Source organism: Marmota monax, unplaced genomic scaffold, assembly GCF_021218885.2.
Source record: "Marmota monax isolate L192 unplaced genomic scaffold, Marmota_monax_Labrador192_F-V1.1 WCK01_AAM20220418_F8-fsc00011, whole genome shotgun sequence".
Classification (NCBI taxonomy): domain Eukaryota; kingdom Metazoa; phylum Chordata; class Mammalia; order Rodentia; family Sciuridae; genus Marmota; species Marmota monax.
This window is the reverse complement of record NW_026693082.1, coordinates 9,812,030-9,836,310: the sequence shown is the minus strand read 5'-3', so window position 1 is coordinate 9,836,310 and position 24,281 is coordinate 9,812,030. Positions and strand designations below refer to the sequence as shown.

Here is a 24,281-nt window from a genome sequence, read left to right as displayed (position 1 = left end):
ATGCCAGCACCCTATTGTTTAGAAACTTATACTACCCTTACTTGTATGTAATACTTTTTTGCAATTCTGGCTTTGTCTGAATATTCTCTATACTTAAAAGCACCATTCTCCCTTAGCTACTGATTCGATACCAAAACAAAAAACTATATTCCAAAATGTTATTTGAGTACCCAACATGGTAGAATCTTCTACAGTTTCATCAATGTTATGAAAAAACTCTTTGCAAATATAAGCAACAGAAAAAATTGGCAACAGTAAGATTCTAGGAAGAATCCCATCTAGCAATATTAAAGTTATAGTGCTATTTCCTTAGGTTCACTTGCACAAAAACTAGGTTCATGAAATAGCATGCACTGCACAATATACTGTGAACTGCAAACATTAAAATAGTAGTTATTACATACATGAAAAGTAAATTCTGGATTTGGGTGAAGAAATTAGGCAATATATAATTCTTAAGTGACAAACATAATCAAAGACCTCACTGTTAAATAAGAAAAAATATAAACAAATAATAATAAAACACTGACTCAAAATTTAAGTCTAACATCAACTCTTAGAGAAAGATTAAGGTGAATACATGGTAGTCCCTGTGTTAAGAAAGTTTTCAATGAATTCACACTATGTGTTTTATTTTATATCTTATTATATTTTTAAAATGAACAATATTTTCAATTCCAGAAAAAGACAGAAATAAACTATATCATTTAGTGTATTATCTTGTTCCATAATCTACTATTAATAAGAAATTACAAAAAAATTTTATGAATTTTGTAAGATTTTTCAATGTTAGAATTTTTCTAGCCAAATTTCATGTTACAAAACTCATAACAAATTTCAATAGATATTTCTGTAATTCATTATGAAAAAAATCAACTTACTTGTGACCTAAATGCTTCAGAAAGTATCCCAGAACCTTCAGAGCTTGAACCCAAATACTTTCACTTTTAGAAGCCAATAATTTGTAGATCACCCTAAAAAGTATATACGTTATATTTTATACATTTACCAATACTAAAAACACATAAAATATATTACAGGATTTTTACAAGTGTTTGGAAAAATTTAAAGGAAGTACATTTCACTAATTTTTCTTTAAATAGCCTACAAATAACTTCTCAAAGAACAATGTGATTGGTTATTGCTAAGTATTGCCTCCCAGAGGATTTGAAAAAAATTTTTCAATTTTAAGACATGCTTAGTTAGTGCTTTATCTCCTCCCCCAATATTTGACTTTGAGAATTAAGACATAAACTAACAAACAATACATAGGTTTTGTTTGGCTCCTAATTAGGAACTGATATTTAAAAGAAACTAGGACAGCAATGTTCTGTTTTTGTTTAGAGAGGTAACATACAGAAGGAAGAATGAGGTAGCCGTATAGACAGCAAAAGAGAAAAGAAAATTATTTCCTAATAGCTTTGTAATTACTAGTTTCAACTCTAATGATATTTTTATACATACATTATTCAATTTTTACTCAAAATAATTTGAGCAATTTTCCTGTTGTTTGGAGGAAAAAAGCCTATAGTAACACATCATCTAAACTTTAATATTATACAAAAATGTAGTCATATTCATTATAACATATTTGTGCTTTAGAAATTATATTATTTTTATTAAAAAGTATATTTACATAATGAAGAAAGGCTAATGGTAAATCATTTATATTTACAATTAATTCTAAAATTTAAGAAGTTTCTCTGAGGAGTAGCAGTAGCAACTATAAAATTAGGGTATGCTTTACATCAGTGTCTTTTTTTTAAAATAAAGTGTCACGGTATATTCTGAGATGAAGTAGTCCAGGTTGAACAACAACAGAAGTGGTAACGGAAGTGCACTATATATTTTACATCATAGATTATAGATGAAATTTCAAATAAAGAATTCAAAATAATGACTATAAAAATGATCAATGAACTCCTAGAGAAGACAACTGAATTACAGAATTCAGCACAGGATATGAATGAGAAATTCAATCTGGAGATAAATACAATGAAAAGGAACCAAACAAAAACTGTGAAAATTAAAGATACAATAAATCAAAATACTCAACTGAAAATCTCTCTAATAGAGTAAAGCATGCTAAAGACAGAATCTCAGAGCTGGAAGATTAAGTGTCCAACACTGAACATGTAGAGAGTATTAATGAAAATAAGAAACCATAATCAGGACACACAACACTTCTGGGACAACATAAAAGAGTGAAAATTTAAAAATCACTGTAATTGAAGAAAGTTGTAAAAGGCAGGCTAATGTAATAGATAACCTCTCTTTGAGGAAATAATAACATAAAATTTCCAAAACCTTGAGAATAAGATGGACATCCAGATACAGGAGCTATTCAGATCCCAAATAGTCAAGAGCAAATAAGAATCTACAACACCTTAAAATTAAAATTGCTAACATGGAGAAAAAGGACAGTTTGAAGAGAAAAACATCAGGTCACTCTCAAAGGCAAGACCATCAAAATTTCTTCCAGTTTCTTAGCATAAACTCTATAAGCCCAGAGGACTTGGGCTGATTTTTTCCATGTCCAGAAAGAAAATAACTGTCACCCAAGATTGATATATCCACAAAAGCTATTGATAATCAAATAAATAAAAACCTTCCAAGATATGCAGAAATTAAGAGAATTAAAGTCTACTAAGCAAGCCCTAAGGAGAACATATTTAAAGATATATTTCACCCAGAAGAAATGTAAAACAAACCTAAGAGCTCACAAAGGAACAACTATCATTTGAAGAGTGGTTAAACAAATGTGAAACACGGCCAAAATGTACATTATAAGTAAATTTAAAATGACAGAAATTAATAAACATCTCTCTATAAAAACACTAAATGTAAATGGTCTCAAATATCCAATTAAAAGAAAGACATGAAGAATGGAATAGAAAATAAGACCTAACTATCTGTCGTTTGCAAGAGACTCACCTTCCAGGCAAAGAGAGCCACATGCTGAAAGTAAAAGAATGGAAATTGATATAACTTGCAAAAGCAACCCCAAAACATGCAGTGGTAGCAAATCTCCTATCTAACAAAGAAAACTCAATCCAAAATTAATCATAAGAGACAAAGAAGGTCACTTCACATTGGTAAAGGTAAAACCCCACCAGATGATATGATAATAATAAATATTGATCCCCCACATATTGGTGTACTTAATTATATAAAACAGACACTATTTGAATTAAAGACTCAATTAGACCCCAGTACAATAATACTGGGTGATTTCATTATCTGCTCATAATGGAATGAAATTAGAAATCAACACAAAAAAATGACTATAGGAACTACATATAAACACATAGAGAATGAACACTGCACTTTTGAATGATGAATGAGTGATAGAAGAAATTAGGGTAGAAATTTTAAAATTCTTAGACTCAAAAGAGAATAGAGACAAAACATACCAAAACTTCAGAGACACACCATGAAGGGAGAAGGAAAGATTATAGCTATGATTGCCTACATAAGAAAAATCCAAAAAATCATTAATAACTTAATGGCACATCTCAAGACCCTTAAAAAACAAGAACCAATTCTAAAACCAGTGGAAGGAAATAAGGAAGATCAAAGATGAAATCAATAAAATTGAGAACAAACAAACAAACAAAACAAATAGAATAAAAGGTCAGTTCTGTGAAAAGATAAACAAGATTGATGAGCCCTTAGCCAAACTAACCAAAAAGAAATCCAAAAGACCACATTAGATATAAAAAAGGAAATATCACCACAGATATCACAGAAATACAGAGAATCATCAGGGACTATTTTAAAAAATTATACTTCAATAAATTAGAAAACCTAGAAGAAATGGATACTATTCTAGACACATGTGACGTCCCAAAATGGAATCAAGAGGACACAGAAAACCTAAATGTAACAATAACTAGCAATGATCTAGAAGAAGTAATAAAAAGCCTTGCAACAAAGAAAAACCCAGGACCAGATGGATTCTCAGTTGAGTACCAAACCTTTCTAGAAGAACTAATGCCAATGTTCCTCAAATCACTGCATGGAACAGAAAAGGATGGAACACATCCAAATTCACATTATGAAGTCAGTAGAATGGGAGCCATTAAGAATATAAACAAGCTGGTGCAGTGGCACACATCTGTAATCCCAGTGGCTCAGGAGGCTAATGCAGGAGGATTTCAAGTTCAAAGCCAGCCTCAGCAACTTTGCAAGGCCCTAAACAACTTAACAGGATCCTATCTTTACATATAAAAAAGGGCTGGGGATGTGGTTCAGTAGTAAACTCCCTCTGAGTTCAATTACTGGTACCACCAAAAAGGGGGGGGGGGGAAATACAAACATTAATAACTGCTGGAGAGGATGTGAAGAAAAAGAAACACTTTCACACTGTTGGTGGAACTGTAAATTAGTACAACCACTATTGAAATCAGTATGGAGGTTCCTGAAAAGACTACGAATGGAACCACCATTAAACTCACCACTCCTCAGTATTTATCCTAAAGAATTAAAGTCATCCTACTATAGCGATACATGCATACCCATTTTTAACGCAGCAAAATTCACAAATAGCCAAATCATGAAAGTAGCCTAGTATGGATTCATCCATTGTCCATAAATAGATGAAGATAAAGAAAATATGGTATATATAGAAAATTGAGTTTTATTCAATAATAAAGTCAAGGATTGTATATTTTATCTCATATGTTCAAGTTACAGAGGAAAAAAGAATAGAAATCTGGTTGTGATGGAAGAGAGTCTCATGAATTCTGAAGGGGAAGCAGTAGAATACAGGAAAGGGAGCAGGGGGAGGGAGGTAGACAGGAAAGGAAAAATAGTGGGGAATGACTTAATTATGTTGTTATATTTTGTGTATGTACAAATATGTAGCAACAACTACATTATGTACAACTGTAATATGCCAATAAAAATACAGAAAATATGTATAGCCAAATAATACATTATAATATGCCAATAAAAATACAAATAAATATTAGCCAAAGAATCAAATGAAATACAAAAAGATGCTGATGAAACTGTGCTGTGAACTAAAGGTAATTTTCTCTCATTAATGTATTTGTAAAATATGATTGATTAGGTAGTATTATTATAATGAAAGTTAATATTTATCAAAAATAATACATCAGTATTGACTTGGTATCAACATTCATGTTTCATTTCCATTTCGGATTTCATAATATATTGTAAGTGGTGGTGGCAACTTGTTTTTCAGATATTTACATCTTTAGTATATTCTGATTTAGTAGTCATCTGATCCTATACTTTCTATTTAGTTATATCAGTAAGTGTTTCCAATATTTGGGTTCATTCATTTGAACATCTGATGCCCTCAACATTTACTGAAAATTATAAAATTAATTTTTCATGAACAAATCATAGTAGAAATCTTTTGAGACTTTTGGAGAACTCTTCTAAAAATCCAAGTCTTCAAAGAGCACTGGTACAATCATCTCATTAAATTCTATAAAGGCCCTAAAATGGCAAGTCTGACCTAGGAGATGGATTGGTGAACATTTTCATTGAGCCTGTGGCAGAAACCAAGGGAGGTAGTCAGCACATAGCCAGCTGAAATTAGATATTAAAAGACACTTCAGAGAAAAAATTAGATGTTATAAAATCGAATTTTAGAGAGACTACTTCTGTATAACAACAAGAACAAAATGTACTATAATTGAGAACAAAAATAAAACACTACATTGTTGTCAAAAAAAGGGGGGGAGGACAGGTGTCTCATATTAAAGGAAAAAAAGAGTTTTCAAGTTTAAAAAAAAGAAAGAGAAAGTCTTCAAGTCTAAAAAGTTGTTATATGCAAATAAAACTGGCCAAAAACAAGAAACACACAAAAAAATGCCCTGGGAGTTATTGATATGTCATTTCTAAACTCTTTTGTAAAAATTTATTGAGATACACATGGTACAATCCATATTTCCTATTCTTCCCACTAACTCAAATTCCAGAAAATAAAAAGAGAATTTCCCTATAGGAATGAACTACAGATTCTAGTTCATGAGATTATTACTCAAGATAATGTTTCCCCTACCTACCTAGTTATGTTAGAGTCACCATAACTAAACTTTCAGAATCTTTTGGTTTAGGCTTCACATTCCAATCTAACTTTCAAGTCCATTCTCACTGCACTGCTACTGACTCAATTCATCATTTTTAATACTAATGAATAAATAATATCTGCTGATCTTGCTACATCACTCTTGTCCTTCATCTCATATTCCATAACTGCTGATTATAAATCTAAAAAAACTGGCAAAGCACATCATTTCCCCATTCAAAATTTTTCAATTTTCATCATCAACAGGAAAAAATTAAAAAGCCTAAAGTGATTACCATAATATAAGCCTTTGATATCTGGCCTCTACCTCTTTCTTGGGCCTAATGTCATAAAATTCTCTTGCATCTCTTTTTGCTGAAACATACCATGTTCTTTATTGTACTTGGGGAAAAAAATCTGCTCTTCCAATTATTTGAAATGTTGTTTCTAAAGCAATAATAATTAATCTACTTAATGTCTGAGACCATCTTCTATAAATTTCATAATTTTACTTGGGTATGCGAGGATGGATAGCTGTTTTTTCCATTTATTCCTTTCTTATGTGTAAGATTTTGCTGCATTTATTCAAATGTTTATACAATAGCATCTAGGATGCACAGCAGTGCTGCATTAAATTGTAATAAGAATACTATTATAATCATACCTTATTCCATTTCTTTGATCAAATGCTGGTATCATTGAAGCTGGGTGTTCCGACATTAAAGCCACTAGTAACTGTAACACATCATGAATATTTTCATCCTGCATAATAAGAATCATAAATATTTAGTTAAAATTCTTCTCTAAAGCTTTGAATAAAATGATTAAAAGACCAATAACAAGTCCTACCTCATGCATTGTGAGAAGGTAATTTAATATACTCTGAAGTTCATCTTCCTTGACCCCTCGGTCCTAATTTTTAAAAAATATTACATTACTTAATTTAAATCTAAAATAAAAACTTTAAAGAAAGGCATAAAAATGACTATTTTATAAGAAAGTAAAACCTTATAAGCAGTGATATTTTAATTAAAATCTCCAAATACTTCAAAATTCATAGACATATTTCAAGTTACATAAGTAAATATTTGGAAAATCATATCTATTTTTAAAAAGCTATCAAAATACTTGACACTATCAACAGTTAGGATATCACCAATTGTATTCAGTATCTCTGATGACTACTTCCTTAAAAAAGTACAAATACAACAGTTTATTTTATCATCTTTTGTATACTGTTATGATTTTGCTTTTATTTTCCCTTTCTCTTCAAATTAACCTTTAAAAACTCATACTGTAATAAAATACACAATTTTTTTTGCAAGGTTTCTTAACCTGAAACAAAGACAGTTTTCCAGAATGATATATTTATACACAGTTACAACTCATCTGTCCCTTGCCCCTTTCTGACACATTCCTTAATAAGAAGCTTCTCAGAGCATTTAACCAAGTTATTAAACAAAAGTTAACACAAAATTTCAAAACTCTGAAAGCAATTCATAGACACTATTAATTTAACAATAATCATTTTTAAAATATGCCAAAAGTTCCCTTCCATAAAATATACTATCATTCTGAATTATGTAAAATTATTTTACCTTTAATATAAGCTGTTTCAGAAAAAGCAGCATAAATGCCCGAAGTGATATAATTTCTTTTTGTGATGGCCGGGGACCATCTAGAATAAGAAAGAAAAAAAATCCACAATATTAACTATGCTTAATGCAATTATGTTGGAATAGTATGGAATTCATTAATAATTATATTTATTAAAATTATAATATTAGTATTAATGCTAATCAATTTCCATAATATCAGAGTGTCTAAAAATTAACTTTCATGTTTTTGGTAAATACAAATTATTCACTAAATGTCAGAATAGGAAGAAAGGTTTTTTTTAAAAAACTTCCAATATATTACTATCCATGGATAACTGCATAATAACCAAATATTTACATTTATACTTTTTATTAGCTTACTGCATTTCCCAATATTTATTCCATCCTCAATTAAACATTTTTTCCATTTATAGACTCTCCATTTTCACCCCACATATAAGAAAGCACAGAAAAAGTATAGTATTCTACTTTATCATGATTATTTGTTTTGTAGCCTTTTTCTTCCATGTACATATATACAATAAAAAGTACAGTAGGCATCTGATAAATGTGGAATCGATAGATAAAAATGAAGGTGAAAAGTTAAAGCATACATTAACAGTTCCAACATATTGCCAAAATTTTTAAATAATTATACATTTTATTTCCAAAAAATTAAGAATATGAAGTGATATATATAACATGCATAACATACAATAGTTAAATTATACTTTTAAGAAAAATAGCAAGGCTCATGAAAACCCTTAAAATACTGTCTTTCTTGAAGCAACCAGGATTTATATGTCTGCTTTTTTAAGTATTTAAATTATAATCCCTGCATTTATAATTTATACCATCTTATTATCTACCCAACAAATATTTACATGCAGATTATTAAACTGCAAGCAAATCACCACCCTAACAATCCATTCCACCTATTACTAAGACACATCTCCATTTCTCAGAATACTCCACATTTTTTGCCCCACTCCTACCAAGAGTACACTAAGTACATTTCCCTTATCAGTTATTAATATACTGTTTTCAAAAAAGTCTCATAAAAAATAGTGCACATAAAGTATAAATGCACAACTTAATGAATTATTATAAAATAACTATATAACAACCATTGAGGTTGGAAACTGAACACTAACAGTAGCCTGATAGGGAAACACAACAACCACTGGTATGGGAACTGCATACAGAGTTGCAGGGATGGAAATGCTGATTTATAGCATATTCATATTTGTGATTTCTGTTTTATAAATACTCCCACCAGACTGATTTTAAGTCCAAGCTACCAACTGCTTAACAATAGTTTTGTAAAATTCCTGAATATTTCATTATTATCTGTGATATGATGTCAGATTGCCCACTCTCTCATCCTACTCCTGGACTCAGCTCTGTGTCACATCATCTTCCTGATTACATTGTTCATTCCTCGCCCTGTAGAGACAGCTATTTTCTTAGCAATAATTAACTTACTTTTATTTTTCCTACCACTTAGTAAAACTCGACAAGTTTTATAGTATTTCTGTGCTCAGATTTATTTTTTCTTTACTGTTGGAATAATGATAATAATATTGCTTACATCATAGAACATTTTGTGAGGAGTAAACATGTCAATATATGTAAAGGAATAAGAACAGAGTGTTGACAGTTTTAATGGTAAGCACTCAGTAAATGTTAGATAAAATTATTCTTGCCATTTATTTCAGAATGCAAATAGCAAATTGCGGAGAAATATATATTTATGTGTTTGCTATACATTTGTCATGAATCAAATTCATGCAAATAGGTTACTCTGGCAAATATGAAATTAAAATACAAATCACAAATTATACGATATATATGAAATATAGAATAGTAAGTTGTTTACAACTTACTATTCTATATTCTATATTTTATATTCTATATCCTAAGTAGTAAGTTATTTAGGAATATATATATACTTAGTAAAAGACTGAAATGAAGCACAATAAAAAAAAAAGTTAAATGCTCAAGTAGAGAAAAGCAGTAATAAACATAAAATACAGAATGCGGTTATATCTAGTATGCCAGGCAATGGAAAAGGGAGACCATAGATAGAGCTTCAGGTTTATTTCATATATATATATATATGAATACATGTGCATGTGTGTAAATAATATTCATATGCTTTACATATATGAATTTATGTGTGCATACATATATTCATATATATAAAATATACATTTTTAAAGATATCATAAACCTGTTCATATATACATACCCATATATATTACATAAATATATACAAAAATATGTATTTATAAAAATAATATTATTATATATGTATATTCTTATTAAAATATCTAATTTATAAATGTTATGTATACGTAAGAATATATGTCTATGACCTCTTCAAAGTAAATTTCTGAAGCACCTATAATTTGAAACACTTAGGTACACATTCATGTGTATGTGAACAGAAAAAAATGGAAAAAAATTTTCACACTCATAAACTGTTATTTCACTTGCTACCACAAACACGTACTACTATATGATATTTTTAATATATAAGTTTTTATAGTGAGCTATAAAAAATAAATTCTGAGGCAAAAATGTTAAGTCATATCAAAGCAAAATGATCCTATTTCTCTAGCCAATTGCCTATACCTGAATAACATTTATATGAAAATTTAATGTAATACAAATTTTCTTCTATGCTCATAAAGGAAAATATTTTAGTTCAACATGCCATTGAAAAAAAGCTATCATTTAGAAAACTATATATTTCAAAACAGAACTTCACATTCTGTCAAATAATAAAATTAACTGCAAAACAACTGTTATTAAAGAACAAATTATAAAGAAAAAGAAATGCTTTTGTACTTTTTTGTCAACTCTTTTTTTTAACTCCTCCCACCCCAAGGATTTAAATCAGGGGCACTTAACCATTGATTTACATTTCCACCCCTTTTTATTTTTTATTTAGCAACAGGGCCTCCCTAAATAGCTGACCTGGCTTTGAACTAACAATCCTACTGCCTCAGCCTCCAGAGCTGCTGGGATTACCGGAATGCATCACGGGACCGGGCAACTGTCACTCTTCATTAAAATATATTTATTGGTTCTCTCCCTTCCCTCTTCTTGAGACAGTTGGAGCCAGTGATGCATCAGGGGCTGGGGCCATGAAGAGGCAGCAAAGGCCAAGGAGACTCCCAATATACTTGACAAAGCCAAAACGATAACTAAATCTGGCAATACCATAAGAGATAGTAGGACCAAGAAGAAAAAGTAGGACTATCAGTGTCAAAGAAACAATTGGGACTGAGGAGGCAATAAGGACCGTTATGAAAATGCTAAAACTAAGAATGTGATAATATAATATATGATAAAACAGTGGTTTAACAGAATAGAATAAGAAAATATACACATGTGTTAAAGATAAGGGGACCTAGACTTCTCATTATTAAACAAGAAAGTTCAAAATAAAGTTTGATGCTAGATTGAGTCATCACAGTTTTAGACTAGAATTGAATGTATTGGTGTGAACTGACATTTCTAATAGGGATAGATGTGTGTGTGTGTGTGTGTGTGTCTATGTGTCTAAATATTCTATACATAGATATAAACATATTTCCTAGATCTGTCCACTAAGAATATCAAGAATCAATGACATTCAGGGAGCAAAATATACACCTAACATAAGACCTTGGTTTCTAAAATACATACCACAAACCAGGGTTCTTTGCAAAAATAATTGTGATTCCGGGACTGGGACAAGGAAAGTATCATATGAACCCAGAACATCTCATGCCAGAAAATTGAAAAAAGCACTACAAAATTATGGATATTTATCATAAAGACCCAAAACTCCATGTGAAGGGACTGACTGGTCAAATCTGAGAATTTGAGCTTATATATAAAACAGAGGACTGACAAACTAAAAATTAAGGGCAAAATTTATCATGCCTCATGGTTTTGTAAGTCTCATTGGAACAAGTCATACCCATTAGTTTACATATGTGGTTATCTCTGCAATGAAATGGTAGTGCTAACTACTTGCAAAAGAGTCATTTTATGAAAACATAAACCTAACTGCTATTTTATGCAAAATCCATGCCAAATGTTGATATAACACATTGAACAAAATGGAAATGCCTGAGATTAGATTGATACAAAAAAATTTTGAATAAAAGGATAAAAACAAGTTTTCCCTATAGTAATATGTAAACCAAAAAAATGTCTTAGTCTAAATGTATTTCTCCATTAAATATCTATTAGTTACAGAGGCAAAAACAATAATTTCACACTGAAAACTCATCCTAGTCAAATGTTCTAAGTTAACATCACTGGTAGCCAAGACAATCATTTTGACATAATACAATGAGACAGAAAAGAAATGAGTTCTGTGTTATTCCTTGAAAAAAATGAAACACCTGAATCATCATAAGCAAATATCAAACAAAAGTGCCAAAGTCATGGAAATACTAAAGGAACTATTACACACTGATTTTTTTTCCTGAGAAAAATATTGAGATTATTGACAAAATCTGTATGGGGTCTTTGGAGTATATCATACTAATTCTATTTTCCTATTTTAATGGGTACCCAATCATTATTCAACAGAATACCTTTACCTTTTAAGAAATTCACAGATAATCTCTTAGTGATAAGGAGGCATCATGTATAAATTTAATCTTAAGTGAAACAGAAAAAAAGTATGTATCCACATGAGTGTTTCATTAAAAGAGAAAATGAAGAATAATATAGCCCATGAGGTAAAATTTAAAATATTGGAAAATCTGGTGAGAGATCTGAGAACTCTTTGTATAACTCTTGCAATTTTTTTGTAATTAGAAATTAATGGTTTAAGCAGAAATTAACATGTATGAATGTAATTTGTAGTAAAAAATATACTATAAAGTTTAGAAACAATGGCTCTGAGTTAATTTATATGATTCAACTTTCAATGCTTTCAGTTTCCTAACCTGTAAAATGAAATGACATTAACACAGATACAATTTTATTTATATAACCTAATATGTACATATAATTACACTACAAATTATAAAACAAATTAACATGTAGAATTCTAAGCAGAGAATCTAACAAATGGTAAGCAATAAATTTTGAGCATTATCAACTTAAAAGCAATGAAAAAAGAAAGCTGTAAAGGACAAAGTAGGTCTAAGTGTGAAAAACAATTTTGAAAGCACAATCCATAAAATAAAAAACTTACATTAAATGTTAAGATAGTATGTTATTTCCCTTATCTAAAAGACTGATATAAAACTGTAATATTCAATGTTATTGTGAGTATGCTAAGAAAAGCCCTCTATCACACTATGTCATATTACTACATTATAAACTATTAAGACATTTCTGAAAATAACTGAAAATATTTATTATCAGTAATTTTAAACAAATCAAAGATAGAGGTAAACAAGTATATACAAAGGAGTGGATTACTCTATATAACAGACTTAAGAAACAATGTAAATATAAGGACTTGAGGAAAAAAAATGACAAAAATAGGAAAAAACTCTCAATTTTGTCAAAGAGGTAAAACATTTATGCAAAGAGAAATGGAGGAAGAAAACTTCATAACCTTGTAATATTCATTCCTGTGGTTTGGGTCATGAATAAATCTTTTCCTCTAATATTATTTTATTTTCTATAGTTGTAAATTTTTTTATAGTTAGAAAAGCTGACTGTAATTTTTAAACATTAAAAAAACACTGTGAAGAATTAAATTAGTCTCTATTACACTTAGAACAAAGTATAAATTTGGAAAAGCACAAAAAAAGGTTAACTATCTGAAATGTTGAAAGCAAACATACTAAAACACACTGATCATAACCTGTATGTATGTTTACTGGTTTTTAATATTGGAACAAAAATTAAAGAAAAAACACATGTAAGTTAAAACGAAGAATATTGCTTATTTTTAATTAACTTCATTCCAAAGTAGTTTATTACTAAAAGGCAATAAAATTCTTCTTACCATAAACAATTCTCAATATACCAGTCTACTTCATAAGAAAGAAAATAGTTTAGTGATAATTTTATAGTCACGTACATCTGTTCACTATGGTAGTACTCGGGATATATAACAATACAGGGAAGTGCAAACACAGTGGTAGGGGTGTACTTACCAAATCCTTTTGGTGTAATTCCACTACTGTCAGCAGGATTAATAACCCAGTAGTAATATTTTAATGTGTGCATTAGCTGTAATACTGTTCCTACTCTGCGTATGGTGGTGTAGATGGTAGCAGTTCCAATAAATTCAGCAGACAAATAAGTATATAGGGAAAGTTGAACCTAATACAGTATAATAAGACCATTAAGTTTAAAATGGCTCAGGTGCTTATAAGATAAATTCTGTTTTAATTCATATACAAACTCGGAAAAGCCAAAAAATAATCACTTATTGTGAGTATAAAATTAACTTTTTTCTTAAACAGTATTAAATTTTTAGAAGAAAATGATAAAAACCAACACTCTAATAAAACTTGTTTATATAAAGGCAATGTACATTACCTAATAATCTAACTAAAAAAGGTAATTAGGTATTGACAAATTAATTTTAAATGCTTCGAACATTTAATTAAAACAAATGGTGACAGGAAAATCAAAATTATTTTAAAAGTGAATTAGATCAACACTCTTATAAAAGTACAATTCAGCAACTCTTAGTTTATACAAATCTTCAAAGGAATAGAATAAATGTCAATCAGCTATAGTAACTCTGAAAAATATATATTGTTATCATATATTCTAAAAGTTCATGAAGTTCAAATTTTGTTCCAATTTCCATACTATATAGCTGGCTTTTGAAATTTAACCCTCTGAGCATATAGACAGCAGGTAAAACACCTTGTTAAAAAGAGTGAACAGCGTCTCGGGAGGCTAAGACAGGAGGATAGTGAGTTCAAAGCCAGCCTCAGTAAAAAGCAAGGCACTAAGCAACTCAGTGAGACCATGTCTCTAATAAAATACAAAATAGGGCTGGAGATGTGGCTCAGTGGTTGAGTGCCCCTGAGTTTAATCCCTGGGTTCAATCTCCAAAAAAAAAAAAAAAAAAAGAGTGAAGAAACTTCAGATCTGGGTTTAGACAAATGAATAGGATGAACTGTAATAAAAATCTGAACTTAAACATTATGTAACCAGGTATATGGGAGATTTTAAAATTGTAAAAGAATCAAAGTTAAAATATCCCTCATTATTGATTTCCAATAAGATATAACAAGACTAAATTAGGTATTCAAAATAATGAAAATTGTGCTAATTTCTAGAAAAATATCTATTTTATGTATATTCTTCATTAAAGATGTTATTTAATGGCTATGATATAAATTCTACATTCAAAATGAAAGCAATTTCCCAGCCAAAATGATCATAATGTTAATGATACAATTAGATATCTGTTTTATTCTCCTAGTCTTACAATTATCAGTATATCAAATCTTCCTTGGAAAGGATGAATCACATCTAATAACATCAGAATAGTGTTTCACCAAGGTTAATGTTTAACTATACTTTCATCTATTTTAGTATTTACATATTTAATATTTACATCTCTGATACTAACACAACTGCCTTGGGTTGACTATAAAATAAATCCAAAATTAAAAATGGCTTAAACTAGATACTTTAAATCCAGTAACTATAATTTATAACACTAAATTTACTTTTGAATGAGAATAAAATTCATACCTTTGCAGGTGTGTGTATCCAGATGGCTGGGTTGAATAAAATGTGATCACAAAGCTGCTTCAGCAAAGGTGCTCCATGAGATAAACCATCGAGGTATTTTGCAAAGGATAAAAATTGTTCCAAGACAGCTCTAGTTATATGAACCCTTGATGACTAAAGGAAGAAAACAGAAATTCTATTGAAAATATCTGTAAATATCAAATTGTGTAATTGCTGATAAAGCAAAAGTTTATATTAATTTTTGAAACTACCCCTAACAGTTTAAATACAAAATGTTATATTTTCTTTATTATTAAAAATGCAATTATATTAGAAAATGTTGTATTTTAGAATATTTGAGTGATGGTTCATTATTTGAAGCCTTTTCTAGAACAATTACAGCAAATAAATCAGGTTAAATAAATTCACTGTTCGCTCCAGCTAAAAATAAGGTATAAATTGAATTTAGAAAATTACAAACAAGAGATCTTAGACACAGAAATTAAGAGTGAAATAATTATCATAATAATGGGGGAAAAAGACTTTGGAAATAAGAAGTGCTTTCACTTAAACTAGCTACAAACCAAAAGGAAAATACATTGAGCTCACCATTCCACTGAATCCTTCCTTCAAAACTTACAAATGAGTTCCACATTGATAAATACAATACATCTTGTTTTAACATAAACCCTTCTGATCTATTCACAATTTATTAAAACATCTGCCTTTCCCGCATACACTGTCCTCATTTGGCTTTCAGGATCCTCAGTTTATTCCTTAATGACCTATGCCTAAATATTAATTATTTGCCTCTTTTTTTCTCTAGAAATATACTCCTTGGATGATAACTTTTGCTTCTACAGCTTCATATAACACTACTCCTACGCTGAGTGTTCCCTTAAGAAATTGTCAGTTGCCATCACAAATATGGGGAGTACTTAGATAAATGATAGACCCCATTCCCAAAGTCAAACCAAATTTTAAATTTGCACGGTCAAATACAGTAGCCATTAGCTCTACATGACAACTGTGCACTTAGAATGTAGCTAATTCAAATTGAAATGCGCTATAAGGATGTATACAGTAGATTTTGATATTCAGTATCAAAATAAGAAAACCTTATTTATTTTTATTAAATGTACATTAAAATGATAATATTTTGCATATACTAAGTTAAAAATTTTTTTAATTTACTGGAACTTTTCACTAAAATATTTTAAGCTGCATATATTTTAACTGGACAATACTATCCCATGACATAATTTCAGACAAATATGTTAAGATAGAAAAAAATGTTCTTCCTAAAGCAAATAATTTAAATTCAGATGTTGAAATCATATCTTTGTACGCAAATCTTTTCTTACTCTTCTGTAGTATAACCATCCACACCATCGTAGAGTAAAAAATCACCCGACACTAAACTCTGAGGTACACATCACATTGCTCCTTTCTCCCCATTCTCCATTGACTGAAATCCAAATATCAGTACAGTATTATCAGGGTATACAAAGGACTAAAACTGTCTTACCAATTTTACCACCCATGAGTTACCTATATTTCTCAAGCTCATATCAAGAAAAAACTCCATAAATCTGACCTAAGTATGTCATGCATTTTCAGAATACTATATAGGGGGCCAGGAACTCAAATGATTGCAAATAGTTAACAACAATGTGTAAATCAGGGTAAGAGGAAATAAAGAGTAATGAGGACCACTCCTGCTTTTATTTCCCAAAGGAAATAAAATTTAAAACTTAAAAACTTTTTGTTGAGCCAAACATAGTATTTTCTTGGGCCAATTTCACTGCCAAGACACCAGTTTGAGTCACTCACTCACTATATCCTCAATTCATAATAAACAGCTTTGCATCCATTTCTTTTATCCTAGAGGTAGATTTCAAGACTTTTCATTTGGTCATTTCGAAAATACACATGAGTACTTACTATTTGCCAGCTACTCTCCTTGACACGGTAGAAAGAGAAATTAACAAAACTCAAAGGAAAAAAAAAAAAAAGCCTGGTTTCACAGAATTTATATTCTAGGGGGAAAAAGCAGGGACACACAATATATAAAACTGACAGGGAAATGTGTAAAATGTTATATGCTATAAGTACATGATAAAAAAAACACGGAACAGATAAAAATCTGTTGAAACATAAGTGGTTTCATTGAGAAGGTGGTAACAGAACTTAATTGGTTCAAATTATGATAAAGCTAACAGTGATTTTACATCAATAATTGTGTTTGACAAAAATATCAATTGTTTCCACATAAGAGAAAACAAGATGAAAATTGACCCAAATGTAGAGTAATGATTACTAGAGGGTGGGACTTTAGAAGACAGTGAGTAAGAGAAGGCTGGATTTTAACAATGAAAAACATACAAACACCATTAATATGTGCAATTAAAGCATGTTAATCAAAACCAAAACACAGAAAGATAAGTATCTACGTAGATTTTAGAAATTTTTCAGTGGCTTGTTCTTTATATAAAAATTTTAGGTGAGACAGAGAAGAAGATTCTACTAAGTAGCTGAGTTATTAAGGTGAGAGCCAAGGTCAAAAACAAACCTTTGAGTTTCAAAAAAAAGTAAAGATTAGGCACTCATATTAAAGAAGCTTCAATGAAAAACTGTAGAATGTTAAACTCTAAAATATTTCATTCAAGAAGAATAAAATTAAGAGAAGGATGATTATTTAAAACTTTCGACAATTCCTTCACTATTTATAATTTTAAATAGCTTACTTTATTTATTGTTTGAACTTATTCCATGTTGTAAAAGGTATGCCAAAAACATTATATGAGGCCTTCTATGGTTCTTTCTTTTTTAAGGTGGTCCATCAGTGAAAAGCTTACTTATTTATTTTATATAGAGCACAATTTTTCACACCTCTGGTTGTACACAAAGTAGAGTCACATACATCGTGTCTTCATACATGTACTTAGGGTAATGATGACCATCACATTCCACTGTCTTTCCTATCCCTATGTCTCCTCCTTTCCCCTCCCTCCCCTTTTCCCCTTTTCCCTATCTAGAGTTCATTTAATCCTCCCACTCCCACTTCCCCTCCCCCCAGCATATCATGAATCAGCATCCTTAAATCAGAGAAACTATTCAGCATTTGGTTTTTTGGGATTGGCTAACTTCACTTAGCATTATATTCTCCAGCTCCATCCATTTACCTGAAAATGCCATGATTTTATTCTCTTTTAATGCTGAATAATATTCCATTGTGTGTATATACCACATTTTCTTTATCCATTCATTTACTGAAGGGGCTAGGTTGGTTCCACAGTTTAGCTATTATGAATTGTGCTGCTATAAACACTGATGTGGCTGTGTCCAAGTATTGGCTGTTTCTGTATACCATGTAATGCTATCATATTGTTTTCAGTTCTAAAATTGACCTTAAAGAAATATTTTTCTAAAATTTTATCTATTTAGGTATAAAATATTTTCTTCAACAGTATGTCACTTCTACCTGTAAGTAGTACATATTCCTTCTTCATGTATTACTATTAGTAATTCAGAGATCTTTCTTTACTAATAGAAAAAAGGACACCATCTTATTCAACTTTTACCTTTTCAGTACCTTTCTTAATTTCTCAGTGAATGTTTAATTGAATTCATATCAAATTCAAAACTAGCATAGATAAAAAAAATCAATGGAATATTACTCAGCACTAAAAAATAATAAGATCATGGCATTTGCAGGGAAATTGATGGCATTAAAGAAGATTATGCTAAGTGAAGTTAGCCAATTCCAAAAAAAACAAATGCCAAATGTTTTAAGGGGGATGACTGAAAATGGGGTTGAGAGGGAGAGCAAGAGAGGAAGATTACCTCTAGATAGAGAATAGGGGTGGGAGGAAAAGGGAGGGAGAATGGGAATAGCAAGGGTAGAGGAAGGAGACGGTCATCATTATACAAAATTTATGTATGAAGATGTGAATTCAGTTTCAATATACTTTATATACAAACAGAGATTTGATAAATTATGGTATAAAAGCATATTAAGAATTGCAATGCAAAAAATTATGAATGTAATGCACTCCTCTGTTGTGATGCATAGAAGAAAAAAATCAAAAGCAATTAGGAAAGCATGAAAGAAGATATCCAACTGTTTTTAAAAAAAATGTTTACCTTGGCTCATGCTTTAAAAAATTTTTCTATTTTTGTATTTACATTCATTTCCTCAAGTAAAGCTATTTTATAAAGAGACTTATATTTGAACAACCTGTAGATTTACATAAATCTGTAAATCTTAGAAAAGAGCACAATGTGAACCTCATAGAAAATGCAACTTCTTCAGCTATATGACATTAGGGAGACAGGATACATAATTTTAAGAAGTACTATATAAGACATGACTAAACATATTTGGAAATGGAAAATGAGAAATTAAAAAAATTATTGTATCCACTCACAATTAACAAAGACAAATAGGAACAATGTGTGTTACAAGGAATAACTTCTATTTAATAAAGAAAGATCTCCCCAATATTTACATCAGCCCACAATGTAATGGGTTGCCAAAAAATGTTCCTTTTTGATGCAAAAACCATTCTCTCTCTCTCTCTCTCTCTCTCTCTCTCTCTCTCTCTCTCTCTTCGTGTGTGTGTGTGTGTGTGTCCTGTGTGTGATTATATATTAAATAATGAAATAATGTTGTGGGAAAATAGTTTAATTGGTAGAGGTATATCATAAAGTAGTTGATCCTCAATATCCATTTTGCACCTCCCAAAGACTTCAAGGATCAGCTCCAATAATCTAATCATATCAATTACTTGTTGTTTGGAGGGGATAATTAACTCAGACATCCAGCATCAAAATTTAGCATTTTCCTTAAAACCAATGTTGGTTCAAAAGTAGGCAAGAACTAAGCTATCAATCAAATTAGAGGGAAGAATCTGAGTAAGATTATAATTGAAATAAAGAGTTCTCTTTTTCTCTCCCCCAGATATAAGGTTTTAGCTGTAACTACAAAAGATAACAGCTGCCCTTTCTATGATTGGGAAGTTCTCTTGAATATTGGTTTCCTTGAGTTTGACCAGTTGGAGACATCAGCAGGAAGCTAAAGAACTGGAAGAAACTGAAGTTAGTGTACTGTAATACAGTTCAATATACTTCAATTCTTTATTGAAAACCACACACCAGACAAACATCCTTGTGCAACAACTATAATACCTTTCTCTTTGTATTTGCTAAACTCTCACTTCTCTCCTTTTCAACCTTATAGGATTCCTTTAAAATGCCCACACTTTTTATAATAATCTTGCATTAAATTCTTCTCAATAAACCATGTTGAACAGGCCATCAGCTACCTGACAATATTCTGATAAATCATTTTTCAGTACCATCAGTTAGTATATTTCCTAATGTTTAAGTTACTTTGAATCACATTTTCTCTAAACCACAACCAAAAGGATCTTGTTGATCTTCTAAGATTTCTATAAGTCTGAATTTTGGCAAAATTAAACAAAACCACCTTAAATTTTTTTCATGAAACAATATAAATGTGTTAAATAAGACCTCTCGTTAAACTGCCTTCTTTAAATACCTAATTTGAACCTTCTAAGACAAGAAGATAAAAGCTAAGTGATTTGTTATTGGTAAGAAATTAAAAATGGAAACTCTGTTAAAGTATACTACCTACCTGGCCACTAATTGTTTAAAAATAAAACAGTGTTAAGTGTTCATCTGAGATAGATGAAAAAGCTATTCTTTGTAGGTAACCAGAAAAAAAAAATTTATTTAATTCAACAAATGTATTGAAGACAGTCACTATTCTACATGCTGATTATACAAAATAAAATATAAAAAGGTGAAATAAACATTTTCCCCACTTTCATAAAGAAGTGAAAGGAAGCATCAAATAAGTGGAAAAAATGTAAAACATGTCAGAATAATATTGTGAAAATCAGTAGAGTAGGGAGACAGTGAAGATTATGGAAGGGGTGTCATTTTATGTAAAGTGGTCAGAAAAGACTTCTCTGATGAAATCTCATAAGCAAAAATCCTGAATGCAGCATAGAATCATGCTATTTGGACATCTGCCCCCCTGCCCGCCCCCCAACACACACAAAGTGATAGATGAAATGGGAAAAGTAAAACCAAAGTCTTGAAATTGGCACATGCTTAAGGCAACAGAGCCTTTTATGGCCAAATATGGCTAAAATCAAATGTGGCTGAAATAGAGAAAGAAAGAAGAGTGGTAAGATATGATATCAGAGGTCTGAGACTTAAAATTTTATTCTGAGAAGAATGAAGTATTAAAATTTGAAACACTTCAGAAGAACTAGTCTGAGTACAAATTAAAAATGATCTGGGCATAACAAATGATAAAAAAGAATGATGGTTTGATCTAAGATGATATCAATGAATGTATGTATTAAAAAGTAGACTAAAAAAGCAGGAATTAACAACTGATTCTAGATATATTTTGACAGTAAGACAACATAATTTGCTTAGAGTTTGGATCTAGTGTGAAAAAAAAGGAGAGTCAAAAAGAATTAATGTTTTTGGTCTGAACTACTTCTCAATAAGATAAACAAGACAGAAAAGACTGGAGAGGAAAATGAAAATAAATATTTGCATAATCTAGATTTCTGAAGATTATTAGGCATTCAAGTAGAAGTGAAAATGGGAGCAACTTTAAGAGCAATTACTTTTTACAGGATTCTGAAACAACAAAATGGATAAGCTCAATTAGGGAAAGATACATAGACAGAAAGAGGAAAGTTTTCTAGAGTAAACAACAAGACAAAGCAGCCTTTAGAAACATGAGAAAAAGATACTAGGGAGAATAAGAGGAGGGCAAGGAAGTAAACAGAAGAAGAGAAAGATAGCTAGATGTCATAAAACACAATAAAGGAAAGATTTCAAGGACAAAGCATTCAATCAAAATGTTATTAACAAGCCAAGTAATATGAAAACTAAGAAATAACCACATTATCCTATGGTGACAATGACATAAGCCATATTAAGGGAAGTATAATATAATAATGAAGACCTGATTGGAATAGTTGTAGAATTAAAAGTAATTGGGAGCTTCACATGTAGAAATGAACTAACTTAAGAAAAATGTACAAACATAATAAATCTCATATAATGAGGAAAAAGAATTTGATAAAATTCAACATGTTTATGATAAAGAAAATTCTTAGGGGGCTGGCTCAGCAGTAGAGCGCTCGCCTAGCACATGCAAGGTGCTGGGTTTGATCCTCAGCACCACATAAAAATGAACAAATAAAATAAAGGTATTGTGCCCAACTATAACTAAAAAAAAAAAAAAAAAAATTAAAAAAAGAAAACTCTTAGCAAACTATATGTACACCTTTAATACGATTTAAAAATCTCCAAAGTAATCTGTAACACCTTACTAAGTGGCTAATTATTAAAAGCATTGCCTTAAGATCAGGAATAAGACTTAGATGCCTACTATAACAACTTCTATTTAACAGTGTAGTATAGCATAATAAAAATCAAGGGTAAAAAATAAAATAAATAAATATTAGGAAGAAATAAAACTGTCATCTTCAGATGATATTGTTGTCTACAAAGAAAATTTCTTGAAAAAACTATAAACTACTAAAATTAATACAGGAGTATCAATAATAGCATAACAACTCAATATAAACATCAACTACATTCTATATATCAGTAAAAAATTAAAAATTTGAAATTTTAAAAATGTAAAATATATTAGTTTAATGAGAATACATTCATTGAAAGCAAATTTTCTATGTAGAAAATTACAAAAGAGGACCTAAATATACATAAAATAAAATATTTAATATAATAATATCAATATAACACAATTAAAATGCTAGCATTTTCTTCAGAAAATTGACAATATGTGGGAATTTAAAGACTTAAGGGTAGCAAAGGTAATTCTGAAGAACAAAACTATAGTTGAATTATATACTATTAAAAAAGACAATATTCTATCAATATCACTATTAAAGAAAACAATATACTATTAATATCACTATTATGTTTCCTCAAATAGAAAATAAATCAATTCCCTTTTCATATGGTTACCTGACAAAGACTAGATTGCTATGCAGTAGAAAATTATTACTTAATAAATGGTGTTGGACCAGGTAGATACATGTGGATGCTCATCAACTTACATTGGAGTTACATTCCAATAAAGCCATTATAAGTTGAAAGTATTTTAAATTGAAAATACATTCAATACGCCTAGCCTACTGATCATCATAGCTCAGCAACACAGTACAATGTCAAGTATTATTTGTTTAACCTCACGATCATGTTTTTACTGTAATCTGTGGCTCACTACCACTGCTCAGCAGCCTATCACATATCACTAGCATAGGAAAAGATCTAATTTTAAACTTGAATAAAGTTTCTACTGAATGCTATGGTACACCACAATGGTCAAAAAAAATAAATTATGTATTTAAGTCAAACCAACATGAACTGGGAATCATTTGTATATGGAAGAAAATTTAAAAAGAAAAACCTTGATTTTATTTTTCATGCCATATATAAGTTTCAATTCCAGAGGGACTACAGATTTAAATATGAAAGACAAAGCAAAATATTCAGAGAAAACAGAATAGACTCAGGGATTTGGGATATATAAGGGCTAATCATATAAGGGCTACTCACAGAAGAAACTGAAAATTTGAGCTTTGTTAAAATTAAGAACTTCTATTCATCAAAAAACTCCATTGAGAGTGACAAGTCAAAAAAGAAGAGAGATTTGTAGTAAATATCTAACAAAGTACACATACTCAGAATATATACAGAATTTCAACATACTAAAAAGAAAATGACAATCCAAAACAAAATGCGCAAAAATTTAAACATTTTTAAAAAATACAACAAAAAGGACAATAAGCATATGAAAATGTCCAACTTTACAGGACAACAAATTAAACAGGTAAACACAAATTAAAACATGTTATCCATCAATGGAAGAATATCTTAGAAAGTCACACTTT

At 30.1% G+C, this 24,281-nt stretch overlaps 1 protein-coding gene across 8 annotated transcripts in view; it reads right to left on the bottom strand.

The window, feature by feature from the left end:
* Positions 1–24,281, bottom strand: part of Nbea (neurobeachin) — a 651,894-nt gene that overhangs the window by 484,016 nt on the left and 143,597 nt on the right. For all 8 annotated transcript variants that reach the window (XM_058582531.1, XM_058582532.1, XM_058582533.1 and 5 more), the window contains 6 exons: positions 15,328–15,480; positions 13,764–13,932; positions 7,642–7,721; positions 6,893–6,955; positions 6,708–6,805; positions 882–974 (listed from right to left, as the gene is read on the bottom strand). In XM_058582531.1, the coding sequence (XP_058438514.1) occupies positions 882–974; positions 6,708–6,805; positions 6,893–6,955; positions 7,642–7,721; positions 13,764–13,932; positions 15,328–15,480 (656 nt within the window). The remainder of the gene's footprint in view (positions 1–881; positions 975–6,707; positions 6,806–6,892; positions 6,956–7,641; positions 7,722–13,763; positions 13,933–15,327; positions 15,481–24,281) is intronic.